Source organism: Suncus etruscus, chromosome 15 (genome assembly GCF_024139225.1).
Source record: "Suncus etruscus isolate mSunEtr1 chromosome 15, mSunEtr1.pri.cur, whole genome shotgun sequence".
NCBI classification, from domain to species: Eukaryota; Metazoa; Chordata; class Mammalia; order Eulipotyphla; family Soricidae; genus Suncus; species Suncus etruscus.
Window position 1 is genome coordinate 24742877 of NC_064862.1, and position 16237 is coordinate 24759113.

Genomic DNA, 16237 nt, shown 5'->3' on the forward strand with positions numbered 1-16237 from the left:
AGCACAGTGGCAAGCAGCCAATCCAGGACCAAAGGTGGTTGGTTCGAATCCTGGGTGTCCCATATGATCCCCTGTGCCTGCCAGGAGCTATTTCTGAGCAGACAGCCAGAAGTAACCCCTGAGCACCACTGGGTGTGACCCAAAAAAAAAAAAAAAAAGAGTAACCCTTGAGCACCTCCTGGGTATGGCCCCAAAAACTCAGGGGAAAAGTTATAGGCTGGCAAACTGATAGGACCATCAGGATTTGGGGACAGAACTGGAGTCTAAGTCCAATTACGCTTCAGGCAGAGAGGACATTTCTACTGATAAATCCTAGTCCCACACCAAATTTCTTTTTTTTTTTCCTGGCCACACCCGTTTGATGCTCAGGGGTTACTCCTGGCTAAATGCTCAGAAATTGCCCCTGACTTGGGGGACCATATGGGACGCCAGGTGATCGAAGCGTGGTCATTCCTTGGCTAGTGCTTGCAAGGCAGACATCTTACCTCTAGCGCCACCTCGCCAGCCCCCCACACCAAATATCTTAAAGATATTTTTCAGGTCATCAAAAGCCCGAGTATGTCTCAGGAAAGGAGAATTTGAGGACATTTAGAGCAAAGGTAGAGGGCAGGCCTTGCCTGTGTGATGCCCCAGGATCATCCAGTAGAGGGGAGTGGAGTGGGGCCCTTGGAAAGTGGGGTCCTGTAGTTTTTCTGAACCCCAGGATCTCACTGCATTTAAACTCAGAGACATATTTATTCTCACCCAAAGAATCTTGAGTATCTATCTCCCTGTCTGTCTCTCTGGGTTGGCAAAGCCGGTCTTTCTAACTTAAAAAAGACAAAAGTGGCCATGGGAGGGAACTAAGAGAAGGGTTCAAGTGCCTCCCAGGTCACCCTGAGCCTCTTTTTTTTTTTTTTTTTTTGGTTTTTGGGCCACACCCGTTTGACGCTCAGGGGTTACTCCTGGCTATGTGCTCAGAAATCGCCCCTGGCTTGGGGGGACCATATGGGACGCCGGGGATCGAACCGCGGTCCTTCCTTGGCTAGCGCTTGCAAGGCAGACACCTTACCTCCAGCGCCACCTACCCGGCCCCACCCTGAGCCTCTTAAAGTCTCCTCTGAGACTTCAATCCACACCCCCCTGGAATGTATGTCCCTGGTTAGTAAACATTGTTCAGCAAGGAATAGCAGATCAGAATAAGTTTCTTCCTAGTAAGCCCGGGAGATTGCTAGGAAGATGAGCGCCTCTCCTACCCCACTAAGGACTCTGACACCCCTGAACCCCACCTCCACCCAGATTCTTGTAGCCATGAGTGTAGTGAGTGCAAACCTGGAGGCCCTCAGTAGGATGAAGATAGGGGGGACTCAGTGGGGAGGAGAAGAGGGTGTCCCATTCTGAAGCGCACAGGTGCCAAGTGCAAACTGCAGGTGGGTGCAAATTGGGTGCCAAATCCGATCCTTTCCTGATTCGGTTCCACCCACATTTTCCTCCCCATACCCCCAACAACAACAACAACAACAACAAAACAATAGCCCGGGGTAATATTTCTGAATAATGCCACCGTAGGAAGGAGAACCACTTGGAAGCAAAAAGCAGGCGAACCAATCCTCTCTCCCCTTCCCTTCCTTCTCCTCCTCCTCTTCGCCCTGGAGAGGGATCTGCATTCAGAGGGGTTGGTGGGGAAGAACAGAACAAAAAGAGAAGAAAGGCTATCCCCTTGCCCATTTCCACCGAGGCGACCTCCACCCACCTACCCAATCCACCGCGGTGCGCCTGGAGCGCGCGCGCGCCTCCTCCACCTCCACCTCCCGGCCGCCTGGCACCGCGAGGGTTAAAAGTTACCTCTCGGCTCTTGGTGCCTGCAGCCCCCCCGGGGGTGCGGATGATGTAACCCCCTCCCCGAGCCCTCCCCGCCCCCTCCACCATGTGACGCCTTAATTAATAATAGCGCCGATCCGCACCACCAGCGCGCAACCGAGCCGGGCCGGGGAGAAACTTGGGGATCCGGGCGAGGGCCCGGGGCGGCTGGAGCGGAGCGGGTGGGCGCAGGGGCAGCCGAGGCGGACCCAGGGGAAGCCGGGGTGCCCAGCCCAGCCCCGCCGGCATGTGCCCGTGCCCCCTGCACCGTGGCCGCGGGCCCCCGGCCGTGTGCGCCTGCAGCGGGGCGCGCCTGGCTCTGCGCTCCACGGCCACGCAGCTCACGGCCGCCCGGCTCCAGGCGCTGGGCGACGAGCTGCACCGACGCACCATGTGGCGACGCCGCGCTCGGACCCGGATCCGGGGGGCGAGGGTGCCCGGCGCCGCGCTGCCCGCCTGCTGGCCCTGGCTGTGCGCGGCCGCTCAGGTGGCGGCGCTGGCGGCCTGGTGGCTCGGCGGGCGCGGCTGGTAGGCAGGCGCGCGCGCGGGGCCGCTGCGTGGGGCCCGAGCCCACACCCGGCTGGAGGAGCGAGCAACAGGTACGCGAGAGAGCGAGCGAGAGAGCGAGATAGAGCGCGCGCGCCCAGGGCGCGTTGGCTTTTTGGGCACCTTGGTGGCACCGAGTGGACCTGGGATCCAGAGCTCCGATATGGGCTTTTCTAGCTCCTTTCTGCCTTTCTCTCTGTCTCTCTTTCTGAGTGCATGTCTCTTAGAGACCAGGGGCAGGCATCACAGATTCTCTCTCTGTGTCTGTCTGTCTGTCTGTCTGTCTGTCTGTCTGTCTGTCTGTCTGTCTGTCTCTCTCTCTCTCTCTCTCTCTCTCTCTCTCTCTCTCTCTCTCTCTCTCTCCATAAGTCTCCTTAGAGCCCAGAATCAGGCATTATAGACTCTGTCTCTCTGCGTGTCTGTCTCTATCTCTGTTTCTCTCTGTCTCTCTCTGAGTGCATGTTCTTTAGAGCCCAGACATCACTGACTCTCTCTCTCTCTCTCTCTCTCTCTCTCTCTCTCTCTCTCTCTCTCTCTCTCTCCTCTCTCTTCACTCTCTCTCCCCCTCTCTTCTCCTACCCAGTCCCTAAGAGTTTAAGGCCATCATTCTATTCCCCTTTTCCCCGCTCTGCGCATCACTCCACCACTCCTTCAGCTCGAGTGAGTGGCTTGAGGAGGAAGGACTTTGGTCTCCTTCTTCCCCACCCATCTCACATCCAAACGCACTATGCCAGGGTGTCAGACCAAGTCAGAAGTGGGCTTGCGGTGAGGACTTGGTCACAAGCCACCCCAAGCCACCATCATCTACTAACAGGGAAGAGGGTTCAGAACAACTTCTCGGTTCCTCATCCAAGCTGAACTGTCACATTTAACTCTTCTCACCATCCCTTAAGGTTCCTTCCTGGCTGGTTCTGCCTGGCTCGCTAAGGCCTAAGTGCTTACTTATGCATTCCGAGGAAGGAGACACCCCCTAACCTTAATCTCACTTTATCCATGCACCCCAAGTGCGCTGGGATCTGAGACTTTTAGGGAAATGACAAGAGGGCAGGCAGGGTGGCTGGCAGGAAAGGGAATAGAGAGAGAGAGCCTTTTCCAAGTGCTAGGCCCTGTTTGGAAATTTTGGGAAGCCTGCAGTGGGCAGAGACTTCGTGCTGAGGATGAGGTGCGAGGGAATTGGGCACCCTGGGAGAAAAGTCCTGACCGCCTATGGGCGCTTGGGCTAGGGGTTCCTGAGCACCCCTCTGCTGCCTGGCTCAGCTTGGAGCAAATGGACCAGAACCCTCTTTTCTGGTGCCAAAATCCAGGGGTCCAGAAGTGCTGAGACAGGGTCCAGGAGGGATGCACTTGGCTTTGCTCGGATCGGGTCGAGGTTGAGCCCCGCTCTGAGCCGCCAACCGGGGGAAGCAGGCTTGGTGCCCGCAGGAGAAAAGAGGCGGCAGCCGGAGCGTGGGGGGTGGCAGCGCCCGGGGAGCTGCGGGGGCGCTTGGGGTGTGAGTCGGGAGCGCGGGCGACAGATGTCGCGTGGGCCGGGCGCACCCAGGGCGCTGGTGCCAAGAGGTGCGCGCTTTTTGGGGCGCTGTCTGCCCCTTTTCTAGAGGTCCCATCCCATGCCCTTCTCGCCCCATGCGCTCTGGAAAGAACTTGGGGAGCCCTGGGTCGGTAAGAAGAGACTGGGGGAATGAGAGGGAGTTGGCAAACCATCAACATTTTGGACTCGCGTGGAGGCGCATGAAGGAGGCGTGCGAGGGGCGGGAAAGCCGAGGGTGCAATTTAAGGGAAAGAGGAAATAAGGTGGGAGGAGAGGGAAGAAATCAAACGGAACCGCGCATCGAGAGTTGGAAAAGGGGTGAGCTGGAGATAAAAAAAGAAGCAAAGCAGCCTGGAAAGCAAGTTGTGCGAGAGTGGGAACAGGGATGGAGCGAATGGAACCGGGATGGAGCGAATGGAGCAGCGTGGACTGGCACACAGCAGACTAGGAGGCACTTCTGGGGGCAAAGGCATGTCCAGGAGAGAGAGGGACCTGGGCCCAGCCAGTGTGTGTGTGTGTGTGTGTGTGTGTGTGTGTGTGTGTGTGTGTGTTTACAGGTGCCTCTTCCCTTGTGCCCCTTCCCCTGTGCCCTGACCCTGAAGAGGAGTTTCTCTGGCCAGTGGACCATTGTCACCTTGGCTTATTGGTCCTCCCTCCTCACCCAGCTCTTACCCCCAGAGCCTTGGCCCCAGGCCACCTCTTCAACACCCCTTGGGACTCTCCTGCACCTGCTGTGTCTCTCCTCATACTCCCCCATCCCCGCCATCACTCAGCAACCACACTGGGCAAGAATCTTCACCTCCATGGCTTGACCTCAAGATGCTGCTGCCCTGTCTCTGAGGACTTCAATGGCTGTGGGTACCACCTCACTCCACCTGCCCATCCTAGCTGGTTACTAAGCCCTAGTCCCTGCCTATCTCTGGGCCTCCTGGTTTCTCTCTTTCTCTCTCTCTCTCTCTCTCTCTCTCTCTCTCTCTCTCTCTCTCTCTCTCTCTCTCTCTCTCTCTCTCTCTCTCTCTCTCTCTCTCTCTCTCTCCCTCACCCCTGTCAGCCACCCAGCCTTAACTTCCCAACCCAGCCTCCATTCTCCCTTGCTTTGGACTTAATTGAGGGTGATGGGTTGGGGAGCTGGGGGGAAAGCACATCTTTCCAGCTTTCCAGAATTCCCAAGAAGTAAAAGATCAAGATGGGCTCTATTACCCTTTTCTAAGCCTAGAGAGAAAAGGGAGGGGGGGGGAGGCTCTGTCAGCCTGTTAGAGTAGGTGCTTTTTCCCTCAGGAGGCTCAGGAATCCTGCCCTGAGAGGATCAGACTGTTCAAGGTGATGTTTGCTCTCCTGGTTGGGGTGGGGTGAACTCCACAAATGCTTGGGGGAGGGGATGCACAGAACAAGTGATGGATCCCAGATCAGCCCCATGCAAGCTGTGTGCCCTACCACTGTGCTCTCTCTAGCCCTCCACATATTTAATCTCTTCAGCCTTGTGAGTTCAGCTGAAAGCAAAACCGTAGCAATAGGTTTCTGCCTTACACACACCCAACGCTTGAGCCCACCAGACTCTTATTGTCCCCCGGGGTAAAATGGATAAAATGACAGCACAAGGGGAAGATGAATCACATAAGACTTTCTAAAACAGGGCATAAAAAGTAGGTAAAGCGGCCAACACAGTAGCATGACAGGGAGGGCATATGCCTTGCACACGGCTGACCTGGGTTCAATCCCCTGCACTTCACATGGTTCACCCCCACCCCGCCAACTCACCAGAAGTAATTTCTGAGTGTAGAGCCAGAGTATGTGTTTGAGTGCCTGTGTGACTCAAAAACAAAAACAAACAAAAAGAGAAGTAGATAAAAGTGTGAGCATATCCCTGGTCAGTATTGGCCACTACACTGTTTCTACCTATTTGGGGGGGGGCAGGGAATAAGTGATGGACAGAAAAGTCACGTTGGATGGTTAAAGGACTCAGGGACTTCAATATGCATGACCTGAATTCTCTGCTTAAGAGAGAGGCTAGCTGTATGATGGGATGTTCCTAACCTCTTGGAGCTGCACACAGATGCTGGAGATGGCTCATGACTGGGGTCTGAGCATAGGCTGCTGGAGCAATAGCACAGCGGATAGAGGACCTACCTTGCATGCAGCCTACCTGGGTTCAATTCCCTGCATCCCAGCTGGTTCCCTGAGCCATGCCGGAAATGATTGTTGAGCCAGGAGTAAGCCTTGAATATCTCCAGGTGTAGCCTCAAAACCAAAAAGGAAAAAAAAAATTGTTGAAGGCTTGTGGCCAGCTATAGCACAGCTGGGAAGGTGTTTGCCTTGCATGCGGCAGAGCCGGGTTCGATCCCTGGCATCCATATCTTCCCCTCGAGCCTGCCAGGTATAATTTCTCAGTGCAGAGTCAGGAGAAACTCCTGAGCACTGCTGGGGGTGGCCCCAAATTAAAAATAAAAAACAGAGCCCGGAGAGATAGCAAAGCGGCGTCTGCCTTGCAAGCAGCCGATCCAGGACCGAAGGCGGTTGGTTCGAATCCCGGTGTCCCATATGGTTCCCCCCCCCCCCCCCCCGTGCCTGCCAGGAGCTATTTCTGAGCAGACAGCCAGGAGTAACCCCTGAGCACTGCCGGGTGTGGCCCCAAAACCAAAAATAAATAAATAAATAAATAAATAAAATAAAAAACAAAAAAACTGAATATGGTACCTGGCCAGCCCATCTGGGTAGGTTACTCTTCTTATGGTATGAGAGGGAAAATGGAGATAGAAGGGGACCACCTGACCCATCCCACAGAAACAGTGCCAGAGTCAAAACCCTACCAGAGACTTGGCAAGGGCCCCAAGCTTGTCACACACACTTTACACAGGGAGGCATTTGGGGCTGCGAGCTAAGGGGTGAAGGGGCAGCGACTGTGAATTCCTCCAGGAGAGATTCCCTTTCTCTGAGAGCCTGGGGGAGGCTTCTGGGGGGTGGGGAGGAGGATGGGTGTGATTTAACCAGTCGCAGTTTGAAGCTCTGGGAGGGAGCTGGGAACAAAAGAGGCTTTATGGTGTTCGGGGCTGGCGGAGGGAGGCGTGGGAGGGCGGGACGTGCGCCTTGAGGGTGGGAAGGGAAAGAAGGGAGCCCAGCAATCTAACTGCAAGGGGGGGTTGTGTCAGGGGTGGGCAGTCTTTTGCTTTGGGACCCAGGAGAAGGAGAGAGAGATGGGGGAAGGACTCTGGAGGCCCAGGGGTGGCGTGATGGGGAGCAAGACAGATAATGGACTAGTCAGAAATAAACTAATGCAGGCCTAGCCGGCCAGCCAGACAAGCTAACTGGTTCTTGGCAGGTACTTTGGGGATTAAGTGGTTAAACCTGGAGGCTCAGTTCTCCGGCCTGCCTCCCTCCCTTCCAGCCTGCCGCACCCCTGCCAACATTACTTTTAGAGCTTGAAAGCTCCAGTTTTGCTTGCAGGCCAAAGGGGGCCTGGAAGGGAAGAAGCCAGCCACACTGAGAAGAAACCAGGGGGAAGGAGCCAGATGTGTAGCTAGATTCTTGCTACGGGATCCCCGACTTGGGTCACCCTCTTGTGACCCTGGTGAGAGGCCAGGGCACAAATGACAACCCAGAATGTCCAGACCTGCCCACTTGTCTTCCAGTGGTTTGGGATCAGTCTGGCTCTCCCAGGCCTGCACTGTCACCCCTCTGCTCTTCAACTGACACAGATCTTCATGGGACCCAGACACGTCCCCTTGTCCTCCTGGCCCTTGTCAAGATGCAGGAGTTAATAATGTCGTGGTCAGGAAGACACTGGACAGTTATGCAGACACTGGACATGGTGCAGAAAGGACCCAGATCGCTGCTCTCCCCACCACAGGCAGGGAAAGTTAGGGAAGGGAATTCCATGGCTATTGCCATATGACAAATGACTTTACAAGGCAGAGACTTAGGACAGTTGGATTATGCTCTTCTGTGCGGGAGCCAGGGGGTGTAAGACAGAGCAGGGCAGACTTGTCTCTGCTTCCAGCAGGCCAGGGACTGCAACATGGTGGCAGCTGGGGGCTCCAGGATCCCGAGCAAACCCCACGGTCCTGAGTTTACCCAGAGCACCAGCCCGCAACCTTGCAGCCTTGCAGTCTCAACTCACAGCCTGGGCTTCCCCTCAGCATGGCACAAGCTGCCCGGAACGCCACCTGGAGACACAGAGTGGCAAAGACAAGTGTCAGGGGACAGGTGGAAGTTGCTTTGCCTTTTCAGAAGCTTGGTAGGGGACTGTTACAAAGATGGGATCAGCTCAGAGAATGGTACATGGTATAGCTCAGAGGTACCTGCTCTTAGTTGGGGTTCAGCTCAATCCTTGGACCTTCTTCCTAACATGGCAAGAACTTGTAGGGGACTTTTATTAGTTTCTACTTTTCACAGTTGCTTATCTGGTCTCCGTCACTCTTGCCAATAGCTGTACAATTAGCTAGGATCATAGTGGGACTTCCTGAGATGGGGGACATTGGTCATCAGGCCCCAGAAGGGAACATGATGCTGATTTCCATTTGTTTTGTTTTGTTTTCATTTTGGAGCCATACCTGGCAGTGCTCAGGGGTTACTCCTGGCTCTGCTCTCAGAAGTGGCTTATGGCAGGCTCGGGGGAACATACGGGATGCCAGGGATCGAACCTGGATTCATCCCGGGTTGGCCCATGCCAAACACCCTACCATTGTGCTATCACTCAGGCCCCCCATTTTCTAAGAGTGTATGGGGAGGTGTGCTGAACATTGTAGCCTGGCTATTTGCACAGCAACCACACTTGTATCTGGAGGTGAGATTGATGGTCAAAGAATGAGCCTGCTGTGTAGCCAAGGGAATGAGCTCTGGAGCTTCCTGAAGCAGATTAGAGACAGTTCCCTTTGGGTTCAACTCTTGGGCATCAGTTCTGAGGAAATGGAAACCCAAATGCATAAGATAATAGTCCCCCCAGAATCCATTGCAGCTTTATTGACCAGAGCTAACAAAATTCAGGAGCCACTAAAGAGCCTATTGTGAAGATGACTGGAGCAAGGAAATGGGCTTCTTTCATACCTGGGATACTATTCAGCTATGAGAAGAGATGGAAGCAAGTCCTGGGCGATAGATAGCACAGCACGTAGGGCATTTGCCTGGCATGCAGCCGACTCAGGTTGGATTGCTGGCATCCCATAGGGTTTCCTGAGCTTGCCAGGAGTGATCCCTGGGCACAGAGCCAGGAGTAACCTGTGAGCTGAGAGCACAGCCAGCTGTGGCCCCAAACAAAACAGAACAAAACCCCAAAAGGATAGAGAATGTGGCCATTGGCTGCACAATGGAAAGGAACTTGAGGGGATTGAGAGAAATAAAATCAGGGGCCAGAGAAACAGAGAGAGCACAGTGGGGAGAGCGCTTTCCTTGCACTCATTTAACCTGGGTTCTATCCCTGGCATCCCATATGGTCTCCCCAAGCCTGTCAGGAGTGATTTCTGAGCGCAGTCAGGAGTAACCCCTGAGTACTGCTGCCACTGCTGGGTGTGGCCCAAAAACCAAAACCAAAAAAGAAAATAACAATGTTATCTGAGGGATAGAGAGTGTGAGGAGGGAGGTAATATGGGAAGGTTCTTAAAAAGGGATGTAACACTTTGTTAAAGTAAATATTTTTTAATAATTTTTTCCCTTTTTTAAATTTTTTTCTTTATTTCTTTTTTTGTTTTTTGTTTTTTTTTTTGTTTGTTTGTTTTGTTTTGGGGCCACACCCATTGGTGCTCAGGGGTTACTCCTGGCTGTCTGCTCAGAAATAGCTCCTGGCAGGCATGGGGGACCATATGGGACACCGGGATTTGAACCAACCACCTTTGGTCCTGGACCGGCTGCTTGCAAGGCAAACACCGCTGTGCTATCTCTCCAGGCCCTTTTTCTTTATTTCTTTCAGTGGTTTGGTGGTGGTGATGGTGAGGTGATTGTTTTATTTTTTGAGGAGTAACCTCAGGGTTTACTCTGCATTCAGAAATCACCCCTAGCTTTGGGAGACCATATGGGATGCTGGGAATAGAACTCAGGTCCATCCTAGGTCAACCACGTGCAAGGAAAATGCCCTACCACTGTGCTATCACTCAGGCCCTTGTTAAAGTAAATATTTAGGGGCTGGAGAGCTAGTCTAGGGAATAGTCACTTGCTTGATATGTAGCTGACCCCAGTTTGATTTTCAAAACCAATAGGGTTTTCCTTGAGTATAACACTTAGTGACCCCTGAACATAGAACCAGGAACAGCTCCTGGGGCCTGCTGGGTGTGACCCTAAAACTCCAGCCCTACCCCAAAAAAACCATACCATCTGATCCCTGTGGCCCGGTGAAGAGTAAGCAGCCTGCTGGACTCAGAGTGGGCTCTGATTTGTGCCCCTTGCCCTAAGGGATGCAGTGCTGAGTTCCTGGGTCTCTCTCCAGAGCCCAAACACAAGCAGTAACTCACCAGTGACCCGTAGCAGTGGGCTGGACAAGAGAAAGGGAATCTGTTTCTGTGCCCAATCAAGCTTCCTGCTTCTCCATGAGGTCGATGCTGCCCACTCATGTCACAGTGCCCAGCCCCTGTACCAGCCCTTTATCTCTAGGAAGCTTCTGGACTCCAAATCTGAGGTCCTGGGACTGTCTAGAACACCAGCTACTCCCCCACGAGCAACAGGTGGAAACTAGAAGTTGCCATTGGGATTCCTCTACTCACTTTATTGGTCACAGCTTGAGTTGAACATCTGCTCTGTGCCACACTGTGCTGGGCACAGGAGTGGATCGTGAGGGTGAGGGGAAAGGGGGCACTGGACACTTGGAACATCTCATGATGCTGTAAGGAGCTGTCCTCTTTTTTCCCCCAAAAAGTGAGCCACTACACAGCAATCAAGAACCCATTGGCCAAACTTTCCCATCTCTAATCCTTATTTCCACTTTCTAATTGTTTTCAATTATTTATTTATTTATTTATTTATTTATTGTTTTTTTTGGGGGGCCATATTTGGCAATGCTTAGGGGTTACTTGGCTCTACACTCAGGAATCTCTCCTGGCAGTGCTTGGGGCACCCTATGAGATGCCAGGGATTGATGCAGGGTTGGCCGCATGCAAGGCAAACACCTTTCCCACTGTTCTATCGCTCTGGCCCATCCTTGTATTTTTACCCCATTCTTGGCTTTGGAATTTGTACTGTCTGCTCATGCAATTTGTAAGAGCATATAGATAATGTTTAAAAAATTTCTTTTGCAATCATGGTCACTTGCAGAAACTGGAGAGGGGGACCCCAGAGCTCATCTCAGATGGAAAGGAAAGAGGGGTGAACTTCATGCTTTACTACAGCAACAGTAGCAGGCTTCCCCTTCATAATTACACCCCCAAGTGAGGAGCAGATGCTGGAGAGTCCCCCTTCTCTCCCACTGCCCCCATCTAAAAGCAGGAATCAGCGGCTGGAGCAATAGGACAGAGAGGGAGGGCACTTGCCTTACACATGACCAACCCAGGTTCAATCCCAGGCACCTGTATGAGTGTGATCCACCTGGAGTGATCCTGGAGTGCAGAGCCAGGAGTAATCCCTGAGCATCACTGCTCGTGGGCTCCCCCCAATTGAACAAATAAATAAAGTGCTTTGAAACCAATTAGAAATGAAAATAGGAACTGGGGCTGGGAAAGTTTGGCCAATGGATTCTTTTTTTTTTTTTTTGGGTCACACCCGGCAGTGCTCAGGGGTTACTCCTGGCTGTTTGCTCAGAAATCGCTCCTGGCAGGCACAGGGGACCTTATGGGACAACGGGATTCGAACCAACCACCTTTGGTCCTGGATCGGCTGCTTGCAAGGCAAAGGCCGCTGTGCTATCTCTCCGGGCCCCAAAATGCTAAATTTTTAAGTAACATAACTTTAGTACTTTTAGTGATCTGGTAACTGGAAACCAGGCTTCTCTCCACCTGAAGAATTTCATTTTTATTTATTTTAATTTTGGGGCCACAACCAGCAGTGCTCAGAGCTTACTCTGGTCTTTGTGCTCAGGAATCACTCCTGGCAGGATGAGGGAGACCCAATATAGGGGCCAAGGACTAAACCCAGGTTGACCATGTGCAAGGAAAACACCCTATTCACTATGCTATCACTCTATCCCTTGAAGGATTTCTTTTTTTTTTTTTGATTTTTGGGTCACACCCGGCGGTGCTCAGGGGTTACTCCTGGCTGTCTGCTAAGAAATCACTCCTGGCAGGCATGGGGGACCATATGGGACACCCGGATTCGAACCAACCACCTTTGGTCCTGGATCGGCTGCTTGCAAGGCAAACACCGCTGTGCTATCTCTGCAGGCCCAGGCCAATGGATTCTTAACTGTTGTGCAATGGCTCACTCTGGGGGGCCAGGCAGGGGGAGGGGGGCCACGCTCTGCTGTACTCAGGGATCATTCCTGGCAGTGCTCAGGGGTCTCTGGGATCACTCTTGGCTGTGCTTAGGCACACGTTTGTGGTGCTGGAATTCAGGAGTGATTCTTGAGTGTAGAAACAGAAGTAAGCTCCAAGCACTTCCTCTGTGTGGCCCCCAAAATCAAACCAACCCCCCCCCCAAATTAACTGATACCTAACTTAAGTCACCTTGTTACAGTGGCATTCACATTTATGGTTTGATGTACAAAACTGCTGCAGGTTGCTGTCACTCAAGTGCAAACACCCTTCCCTACTGTCCCTCTGTCCCCTCTCTGTCCTGACCTTCCTCCTCTAAATGAGGTGCAGGCAGTGATGCTGCTGGATGACCCCCAAAGTAGAAACCAAGGGAGAATTTTTGGGTTTCCGTGTGGTGATTTTCATCCACTCAGACTGAGCCAGTCATCAATCCAGTTGTTGGTGACTCTGAATGTCCCCTCACCTGTTCCACTGGGGTGTCTGTCCCTCAGGGACAGGAGGGGAGGGACCAGGAGGGCTGTAGAGGTCTTTGTTTCTGTTTTGCTTTGTTTTTGAGCCACACCCAGATGTGGTACTCTTAGCTATGTGCTCAGAAATTGCTCCTGGCAGGCTTGGGGACCATATGGGATGACAGGGATTAAACCCAAATCTGTTTCATGTCAGCTGTATTGCAAGGCAAATGCCCTACTAATGTGCTATTGCTCCGGCCCCTGTAAGATCTTTGACTTACACCCCAGAAAGGTCTGACTTGACTGATTTAATTCATGAAACATATGGAATGAAATAAAATAAAAACATACCATCTCTCCCATCCAGACTCCATAGGCTCTTGGAGGAGATGGCTATAGAAAATGATGACCTAGTGTCTTTAGGGTTTATTTCCTTTAAGCTGTCAAAAGCCAGAGAGCACCCCCAAATGGGCCAAATCAGAGGGGCTGGGGAGACATCTCAGGAGTCAGAGTGCATGCCTGTCTCATCAAACACACCCTGAGACCACCACAAGTTCCCCTGAAGTCCAGAGAAGGGCTCCAGGCATTGCCTTTGTTTGTAAAATAAAATAAAATAAACAACAAAAAGGGCCAGAAGGATAGATCAGTGGGTAGGGTGTTTGCCTTGCATATGGCTGGTCCAGATTCAATTCTCAGTACCCCATATGGTTTTTCAAGCCCCACAGAAGTGCTCCCTGAGCACAGGGCCAGTAGTGAGCACAGAGTCAGGCGTGTTCCCCAAATAAAAACAAACAATAAAAAAATAACAACAGCCCCAACAAGTCCCAAGAGAATTTAGTAAGTTCCATGATGAACAGTGGGGTGGTTGGTCGCCTTGTCCTGCAGGGGAAGGCTAGAGGAAATGTGTCAGTTGCTGGACCACAGTCAGCCTGGACACTCTGTGTGTGTGTGTGTGCCAACAGGCATCAAGATCTGACCCCTCTGTCCATCATAGTCTTGTGTGGGGAAGCATGTTGGAAACAGTGTCTGGACTTGGTCCTGGGGGTCTGTGAGCCCCATGGGGGACAGTGTACGGCTCACAGGGGAATGTGGTTGTTTTTATTTTGAGGCACACTACACCTTGCAGTGCTTAGAGGTGACTCCTGGCTCAGTGCATAGGGTCATTCCTGGGATGTCATGCAGTGCCAGGAATTAAATACGGGCCTCTTGCATCTGCCTAGAGTGAAAAAGTTTCTTCTCCTCTGCTCCCCTGCAGCTCCTGCTTGTGCTCAAAACACAAGGGACCCCAAGTCCTGCTGGACCCCCGACATTCCCCCCACATCCCCTCCACTCCTCAAGGCTTCCTCTTGTCTTGCCTTGTCATCTCCCCACTGCCTTTCCCTCTCACCCTCCATTTGCCTCTCTTCCTGTTCTTCCACTTCCCCTTTTTCCTTCTCTTCTCCTCTCCTTCCTTCCTCCCTCCCTCCCTCCCTTCCTTCCTTTCTCCTTCCTTCCTTCCTTCCTTCTTCTCTTCCTTCCTTCCTTCCTTCCTTCCTTCCTTCCTTCCTTCCTTCCTTCCTTTCTTTCTGTCTTTCTTTCTTTCTTTCTTTCTCTCTCCTTCCTTCCTTCCTTTCTCTTTCTTTCTTTCTCTCTCCTTCCTCCTTTTCTTTTTTCTCTTTCTTTCTTTCTTTCTTTCTTTCTTTCTTTCTTTCTTCTTTCTTTCTTTCTTTCTTTCTTTCTTTCTTTCTTTCTTTCTTTCTTTCTTCTTTCTTTCTTTCTTTCTTTCTTTCTTCCTTCCTTCCTTCCTTCCTTCCTTCCTTCCTTCCTTCCTTCCTTCCTTCCTTCCTTCCTTCCTTCTTTCTTTCTTTCTTTCTTTCTTTCTTTCTTTCTTTCTCTTTCTTTCTTTCTTTCTTTCTTTCTTTCTTTCTTTCTTTCTTTCTTTCTTTCTTTCGTTCTTTCTGTTTCTGTGTCTCTCTCCTTCCTTGCTTCCTTCCTTTTTCTTTTTTTTTATTTTTTTTGTTTTTTTTTTTGGTTTTTGGGCCACACCCGGTAACGCTCAGGGGTTACTCCTGGCTATGCGCTCAGAAGTCGCTCCTGGCTTGGGGGACCATATGGGACGCCGGGGGATCGAACCGCGGTCCGTCTCCTAGGCTAGCGCAGGTAAGGCAGGCACCTTACCTCCAGCGCCACCGCCCGGCCCCCTTCCTTCCTTTTTCTTTTCTTTTCTTTTTTTTTTTGGTTTTTGGGTCACACCCGGCAGCACTCATAGGTTACTCCTGGCTCTGTGCTCAGAAATCACTCCTACCGGGCTCAGGGGATCATATGGGATGCCAGGATTCAAACCACTGTCCTTCTACATGCAAGGCAAATGCCCTACCTCCATGCTGTCTCTCCGGCCCCTCCTCTTTCTCTTTCTGAAGCCACAGAGCCCCCCTCCTTCCATCAGATGCATCCCCAAGGCCCCCAAGTTATTTACTGCACCAAAAATAAACAATGTCTCAAGACAATGAATTCCAGAGTCCTCAAGCCACCCAGAGCTCTTTTTTTTTTCACCCAGAGCTCTTGACACCTCCCAATTCCTTCATAGTCCCCCAACTCTTCTCCATCCGGTCCCCCCAGTTCCCAGGCACAGTATCTGAGACTTTCTGTCTCAGATCGAAAGCCTTGTCTCCTTTTTCAGGAGAGAGACTCTCTTGAACAGTGCTCCATAGACTTGGGAGGTGGGGCTCATCATTGATTCGATGTGAGTATCTGAGGCTGCAGTGTTGCTTGGGTTCTGAAGTGTTCAGGGTTGTCCTGCTCCTGTAACAGTGGTCAGGAGCCTCCAGGTGATTCCCACACTACATTGTCACACTACACTGTCACCAATTCTTCCCTGTGTCCTCTATGGGCTACTAAACACCATAAAGGCCAGTTAGGGCTTATAACTTGATTGTGTTTGGCAATGAATGAGTGAGTGAGTGAGTGAATAAATGAATGAGTGAATGAGTGAATGAATGCAGAAACTGTCCTGTAAGTTTGTCTTGAATCTTGAATGATGCAACTTGAGATGAAGGTCTTTCTCCTGATTCTGGGGAGCCTTAGAGGGGAGTGGAGAGTAGTTCTCTGTTTTGGGTGGACAGAAGGATGAGGCATCCCTGGCTAAGGGGCTACTCCTGGCTCTGTGCTCAAGAGTGACTCTGGGCAGTGCTTCTGGAACCATTAGTTTTTGTTTTGTTTTGCTTTTGGGTCACACCCAGCGCTGCTCAGGAGTTACTCCTGGCTCTGTGCTAAGAAGTCACTCCTGGCAGGCTCAGGGGACCATATGGGATGCCAGGATTCGAACCTGGGTTTGTCCTGTAAATGCCTTACCACTGTGCTAATGCTCTGGATCCTAGCACCATATTTAGTGCTAGAAATACCAATGTCAATCATAGGCAAGGCAAGTGCTTAAGCCCCTGTGCTATCTCTCTGATCTCTCCTTTCTCTTGTCTCTTCCTTCCTTCCTTCCTTCCTTCCTTCCTTCCTTCCTT

General features: G+C 51.8%; 1 protein-coding gene across 1 annotated transcript; it reads left to right on the forward strand.

Annotated features, from left to right (window-relative positions):
* Window positions 1-2086: 2086 nt before the first annotated feature.
* Window positions 2087-2371, forward strand: HRK (harakiri, BCL2 interacting protein). Its single transcript, XM_049788071.1, has one exon. The coding sequence runs from the start codon at window positions 2087-2089 to the stop codon at window positions 2369-2371; it is 285 nt and encodes a 94-aa protein (XP_049644028.1).
* Window positions 2372-16237: the final 13866 nt, after the last annotated feature.